This window comes from Mizuhopecten yessoensis, unplaced genomic scaffold (assembly GCF_002113885.1).
Source record: "Mizuhopecten yessoensis strain PY_sf001 unplaced genomic scaffold, ASM211388v2 scaffold8373, whole genome shotgun sequence".
Classification (NCBI taxonomy): Eukaryota; Metazoa; Mollusca; class Bivalvia; order Pectinida; family Pectinidae; genus Mizuhopecten; species Mizuhopecten yessoensis.
In genome coordinates, this window is record NW_018407515.1 from 377,102 (window position 1) to 384,751 (window position 7,650).

General features: G+C 37.5%; 1 protein-coding gene across 1 annotated transcript in view; it reads right to left on the reverse strand.

Moving 5' to 3' along the window:
- Positions 1 to 571: 571 nt before the first annotated feature.
- The window catches only part of LOC110455759 (gamma-1-syntrophin-like), a 19,116-nt gene continuing 12,037 nt past the window's right edge, over positions 572 to 7,650 (reverse strand). The window contains exons 10-14 of the mRNA XM_021506117.1: positions 6,382 to 6,499; positions 4,330 to 4,482; positions 3,305 to 3,397; positions 2,982 to 3,089; positions 572 to 982 (exon numbers count right to left, since the gene is read on the reverse strand). Coding sequence (XP_021361792.1) covers positions 881 to 982; positions 2,982 to 3,089; positions 3,305 to 3,397; positions 4,330 to 4,482; positions 6,382 to 6,499 — 574 coding nt within the window. The 3' untranslated portion in view covers positions 572 to 880. The remainder of the gene's footprint in view (positions 983 to 2,981; positions 3,090 to 3,304; positions 3,398 to 4,329; positions 4,483 to 6,381; positions 6,500 to 7,650) is intronic.

Genomic DNA, 7,650 nt, shown 5'->3' on the forward strand with positions numbered 1-7,650 from the left:
TGTTAAGAACCTACTGGTCAGTAGTTGATGTTAAGGGCCTACTGGTCAGTAGTTTAGTTTATGTTAAGGACCTACTGGGCAGTAGTTGATGTTAAGGACCTACTGGTCAGTAGTTGATGTTAAGGCCCTTCTGGTCAGTAGTTGATGTTAAGGACATACTGGTCAGTAGTTTAGTTTATGTTAAGGACCTACTGGGCAGTAGTTGATGTTAAGGACCCTTTGGTCATTATTTTATGTTAAGGACCTACTGGTCAGTAGTTTAGTTTATGTTAAGGACCTACTGGGCAGTAGTTGATGTTAAGGACCCTTTGGTCATTATTTTATGTTAAGGACCTACTGGTCAGTAGTTTATGTTAAGGCCCCTTTGGTCAGTAGTTGATGTTAAGCACCTACTGGTCAGTAGTTTATGTTAAGAACCTACTGGTCAGTAGTTTATGTTAAGCACCTACTGGTCAGTAGTTGATGTTAAGGGCCTACTGGTCAGTAGTTTAGTTTATGTTAAGGACCTACTGGTCAGTAGTTTAGTTTATGTTAAGGACCTACTGGGCAGTAGTTGATGTTAAGGACCCTTTGGTCATTATTTTATGTTAAGGACCTACTGGTCAGTAGTTTATGTTAAGCACCTACTGGTCAGTAGTTGATGTTAAGGGCCCTTTGGTCAGTAGTTGATTTTAAGGACCTTCTGGTCAGTAGTTGATGTTAAGGACCTACTGGTCAGTAGTTGATGTTAAGGCCCCTTTGGTCAGTAGTTTATGTTAAGGACCCTTTGGTCAGTAGTTTATTTTAAGGAAATACTGGTCAGCAGTTCATGTTAAGGACCCTTTGTTCAGTAGTTACTATGAGGCTCTACTGGTCAGTAGTTACTATGAGGCTCTACCGGTCAGTAGTTGGTGAGAAAGGCTGGGTCCACTGAGGCAAGCTTGGCTGACAAGAATGCATGGATACTAAACAGCAGTGTTTGTAGATTTGTGCACTCCACTTCCTGCAATTTGAAAGAAGAAAAGTATTCCTCAACCTGCACTTTTATTTCAAATTCATTTTGATATCAAGTGCTTAATCCAAAACAGATACCATATATGTTTATAATTTTACAGATGTAACATGCATACACAGCAAGTATATAATCCAAGGTATATAAGCTATTTATAATTTCTCTGATGTAACATGCACACACACCAAGTATATAATAATCCAAGAAAGTCAAGTGTTATTCAGAAAGTCTCAGGTATAACACCCCTCATTAGCTTACCAGGTAACATTTTCCAATAAAGTATTATTTTTCAACCAGATATGCTTACTGTAATAAAAGTTGAGATTTGTTTTTTATCAAGTTTGGAATCCCAAGAAATTTAAGCAAAGCAAACCTAGGGGAATAAATAAAATAAATAACTACAACTTTATACGGATTGGATTTTACAGCCCTATTATTATTTGATTGTAAAACTAACAGTCAATCTACAGACTTCAATATCTATACTTGTCATGCTAAAAGATTGACAAGAGAGCACAGAGGGATCTTGGCGCCCACCATTGTACATGACCGAGTTATGTGTACAGTAAATGCACCTTGTGGTAACTTTTGATCTAAACTTCATTCTGCTGTATATAAAAGACAACCTTTCATATGAGTTTCTCATTTCACATATTTACAAGTACAGTACTTAATGTGAAAGACATAGAAACGATCATTGCAATATCAGAAAGATCTGTTTAGTTCTTTCTGCAGCCATTTTGTTTTCATGATTACTCTTAAAATAAACAGGAACAAGTAAGGACCAAGGGGAACCTACATATCAAATTTGACATTGATCCCTGAAGTACTTTCTGAGAATTAGCAATAACTTTAACAATTAAAAACCAATTAGGCCACCTGTCAAAAAAAATGTTTATTCTATCAGTCACAAAAGTAAACATGCACAATAAATGACCAAGGGGAACGACAAAACAAATTCTAGAAAGAACCTTCCAGAACTTTCTGGGAAATAGCGATAACAAATATACTGTCAAAAAACAAGATGGCCTAACGTCAGCCATATTATTTATCCGATCAGTCTCAAAAGTGAACCAGCACAATAAAGACCAAGGGGAACCTACATATCAAATTTGAGAAAGATCCCTCCATCACTTCCTGCGATATAGCAATAACAAATATACTGTCAAAATCAAAGAATGCCGCTTGTCAGAAATTTTGCTCATACACAAGTACAGACCAAGGGGAACGTACATATCAAACTTGAGAAAGATCCATCTAGTACTTTCTGTGAAAGAGCGATAACAAACCTTCAAATCCAAGATGGCTGCCTGTCGACCATTTTGTTTATACGATCAGTGTCAAAAAGTGATATGCATAACTAGCCACCATGGGGAGCCTTCATGTGAAATTTGAGAAAGATCCCTCCAGTACATTATGAGAAATAGCACTAACAAACTTTAACTCTCAAATTTGAGATGGCTGGCTGTCGGCCATCTTGGTTTTCTGATCAGTATCAAAAAGCGATATGCATAACAAGGGATCATTGGGAACCTTCATGTGAAATTTGAGAAAGATCCCTCCAGTACTTTTTGAGAAATAGCACTAACAAACTTTAACTCTCAAATTTGAGATTGCTGGCTGTCGGCCATCTTGGTTTTCTGATCAGTATCAAAAAACGATATGCATAACAAGGGATCATTGGGAACCTTCATGTGAAATTTGAGAAAGATCCCTCCAGTACTTTTTGAGAAATAGCGCTAACAAACTTTAACTCTCAAATTCCAGATGGCTGCCTGTTCTCAAAAATTGAGATTAATAACTTCAGATCATGATGAACCTTCAAGTGAAATCTGAGAAAGATCCCTCCGGTACTTTCTGAAAAATAGCGCACAAGAATTGTTTAAGGACGTATGGAATGATGGAATGACAGACGGACGACGGTCCACCGACGCAGGGTGATTTGAATAGCCCACCATCTGTAGGTGGTGGGCTAATAAACAAGACTTACTCGAACTTCAACGCCACTCGTCTCGGTACTAAAATGTAACTTGAGTTTGGACTTGCCATCATCAGATGATCCCTTTAATCTTGAAAATTTGTAGACCCACTTGTAGCTCTGAAATAGACGAATTTGAATAATGATCAAGCGAGAAATTCATATGCTAGCTATTATGTATAAGAGATAAATTCATAAATGAAAAAAAAAGGTACAGTAATAAATCTATGCCGTTTTTACAGTAAGCAAGTAGTTAAGGGGGTTTCTACATAAACAGTAATGGTTCAATATCAAAATTGTTCTAGAAATAAAACTGCCATTAAATACTGCATTACCTTCGTATCACTGTCATATAAAGAAAATCCGGCCTCAAGGTCAAGGGTCAAACCTGACAAACGCCCACGCCATGTGCATCCAAAAGTTCGACTCTAAAACACAAATATCATTTAACACAAATTTTAGCATTTACTTTTATTGTTATTCATACAATTGATATATTTAGGGGAAAGTACGTTGTTTTGAGTGACTATACCGGAGATTAGAACATGAAATTTGGTTTGAACTCGAGACTGATAGGTCGAGAGTTTAAACCAAATTTCATGTTCTAATTGCCAGTATAGACACGAAAAACAACGTACTATCCCCATTCTAACACTCATTAACAAATACACTACACAAATATGTTTAGAAACATTGTATTTTTTCTAGCTACAAGTACGTAGTAAAGTACTCTGTGCTTGTGACAAGTCATTCTACAATAGACTGACCAATCAGAAAGAAGCTTTAAAAAGTTGATAATTTGTCCCTGCCCATACTGTCGACTGAGCATCAGTATAGTGTTGACGAGGCGGAATATTTGGATTGTTCGTGTTAGGAGTTTATACAACACATTTGGAATAACATTGACCAAATTCTTACATTTCCATGTCAGTATACATGCCAATCCGTGCATATTGACAAAATCAGTGATCATTTGTTTAGATCTGTGAAGAGTTTTGTGAAAAATTCATACGACACATGTGAAGTGTTTCCTTTGATTTTGGATCTAGGTAACTAGATGTCTTTACCCAGATGGAACGAACATTTCAGTAATAAACGGAGGTAGGAACAAGGAAAATTTAATATTTATTTTCAATTTATTCAACAAATACTTTTCATCTGTCCTTTCTGTTCTGTTGCCTGCTAGCCTTTTCAGCGGGATTTCGCTAAGAGGCGACCTTGACGCCCTATTGTTTTGGCTAGAAACAGTAGACATTCAGAACTTACAGCTTGTGATAAAATGGATGGAGAGACTGAAGCAGGTCTCAATAAATATTCAGAAGCTATGAACAGGAAAGGAAGACATGAAAGTGGTGTGTACCTTAAGTTTGACAATACTGTTGTGATTACACCTATACCAGGCCTTCTCCAGGTGTAATAGGTCACTGCGGCTATCAGTACTCAGGTAAAACTTCTCACCTGTCCCCGTCTGTATCGTACACGAATGCTGCCGGTCGTCCAGCAACTCTGGGTCCTAACATATACACAAATGTCAAGTAAGACATTGGTAACACATGTGTGGGTACAATTACACTACATACCTGAACACATATGGGCGTCTCAATTTCAAAACATACAGACACATATGGGCGTCTCAATTTCATTACATACCAACACACGTGGGTCTTAATTTCAGTAAAAAACATACCTACATATGTGTCTGAGTTTTACTACACATGTGACACCTACAACCTTGTGTCTCCCAACTATGCAAGTTTCAATTTAATTACATAAATATACAGCCCTAATCTGTGTTAAAATAACAAACAGGTTATAATTATAACATATTTAATTTGTTTTCCTAAAACCATAGTCAAGTTATATAAGTATGACAGACAAACAATGTCATGAACAGAATAATGTGTAGTATTTACATTGTAACTCATTCACCCCTGAAATTTCCTAATGAACTATTCCAACCTTTGAATTGGAAGAGTTCAAATGTGTCTTCAGGGGTGAATGAGTTAATATCTGATCTTTAACAAGATTTCCAGAGGGACAAATAATATACTAAATTACTAACGTATCATGACTTTTTAGGGAATGTTTTAACAAATTTGACCACTGTGACCCGTAAAGTAGGTCAAGGTCATTTATTTGATGAATATTGGTTCCCTCTCAGGCAAATATTATGAATCTGGGTCTTTCAGTTCTCAAAGATAAAGCAATTCACAGAAAAAATTGACAAACAGATGACAGACACTAGGCGATTGTTCTAAGCTCAGTCACATCTAAACACTCAGCTGCTTTCTATCCTAAATGCAACAAGACCTAAAATTCAAATTGCGTTATCTTTTAACAAGGGCACCGCAAAGCGGTACCTAATACGCCCGCCACATGTTGAATGACCAATTGTTTGTAAAGGGTTGAAATATGAATTATTTCTGAGTATTTAACCGTAAAGGAGAAATAATTTTTCAAACATGATAGATCAATAAGTGGAATACAACATCATGGAATGCCTGTAGTATTACATTATTGAAACCAAGGGGAATAACTCTATTGATTATAGTGAAATATTCAGGACGCATTACTCCAATGATTATGATGGGATACTAATTGTTGGCCATTGTATGGTAATAAATTAAACTTTCCTATGAAGTTTGAATTTAATCTGTTGAAAATTAGTGAAGATATAAAGAGGACACCATTTCGGAAAGTGGATAAAGGGCCCAAACTCGGTAAGTTACCGTCAGATATCGGTGGTTATCAAACTTGTCTAAGCTGTTATGGTCATGAACCTTCTCATGAAGTTTGAATTTAATCTGTTGAAAATTAATGGAGATATCGAGCCAACACCAAGTGCACACGCCCACCAACATGATTAATAGAATCTTTCACCCCCTTGGGGGTGAGATAGGAGAATCTCAACCCGAGGGGGGGGATTCTTAAGTTGCCAAACACGAGGCTTTGCCGAGTGTTTGGCAACTTAAAAATCTTTCCCCGAGGGTTGAGATTCCACTATCTCACCCGCAAGGGGGTGAATGATTCTTTTTCTCTTACCCTGTTCTCCCATTGTGTATCATATACACAATGTTATGATAACGTTACATGCTAAATTCAGGGTTGACGTGACGTTGATGGATTGTTGACGAGACGTCATGCCATTGTTATGAATAGGGGAATCCCCCCGTCTCAACCCTAGGGTGAGACAAGGAAATCTCACACCGATAAAAATGCGGATACACCTGTCCAGGGTAAGAGAAAACATAATACGTCCCGTCTTTGAAAGGGCGTATAAAATTGATGTTTTACTATCAATTTAGATCACTGATCACTCATGTTCAACATAACATTTCTGCCTTTTTTCTTTGATACAAAAATTTAGTCTCAGTGATGTCTAAATTCATCAGTGTGTATAGATTCAACTCACCTTTAACACTTTAAACATACATTCGTAGAGTTTGAATACCGTATCACATCGTACCCAATCTCGCGTCTGCATCTGTAACATACATAAAAAAATACCAAATTGTATCCTATAATCACAACTGTGTACCAGGAAACTTTTGCCGAGTCAAATATTCATCCTTTGCCAATACAATCCATGTTTGCCTCGTGTTTATTTCACCGTTCACGTGTAATTACTACACATCACGTGTAATTACTACACATCACATGTAATTACTACACATTACATGTAATTACTACACATTACATGTAATTACTTCACATTACATGTAATTACTTCACATTACATGTAATTACTACACATTACATGTAATTACTACACATCACATGTAATTACAACACATTACATGTAATTACTACACATTACATGTAATTACAACACATTACATGTTATTACTACACATTACATGTAATTACTACAGATTACATGTAATTACTACACATCACATGTAATTACTACACATTAATGTCGTTTACTACACATTAATGTCGTTTACTAAAATTTGCTGTCTTGATAAATTTGACCTAGTTAGGGAGGGCGAAAAAAGGTGAAAGTTTAACTGCGGAAAAAATGTTCTCAGTGCCCAGTATGTACAGGTTTTCTTCCTCCACTAGAATGTGATCCATGATACCTTTCATACCTTGTATTGACAACAGCTTTCCTCACTCCCGAGACAAAGAATCAGTTCTCTTATAACCAGTACAGGTTACCCGCTTCCTGACATATAACATAAGCGCATACAAGGCGTTGCCTTATCACTGTCATGTTTCCCACATTATTTGACAACTTGCCTAGCTATCCAAAACATATAAACATATATCCTTGGTGTTGATGCTCCATCACTTACCTACTTGTAGTTACCTCCCTTTGGCGGAGCTCTACTAGAATACCTTGTTATCCACCTCAGATTCCTCCACCGGTACATAGACCGACCACTACCCACAGGACGGTGGATCTCCTTACCACCTCGGATCACTACACCGATACACTGACCGACCACTACCCACAGGACGTTAGATCTCCTTACCACCTCGGATCCCTACACCGGTACATTAACCGACCACCACCCACAGGACGTTAGATCTCCTTACCACCTCGGATCCCTACACCGGTACATTGACCGACCACCACCCACAGGACGTTAGATCTCCTTACCACCTCGGATCACTACACCGGTACATTGACCGACCACCACCCACAGGACGTTAGATCTCCTTACCACCTCGGATC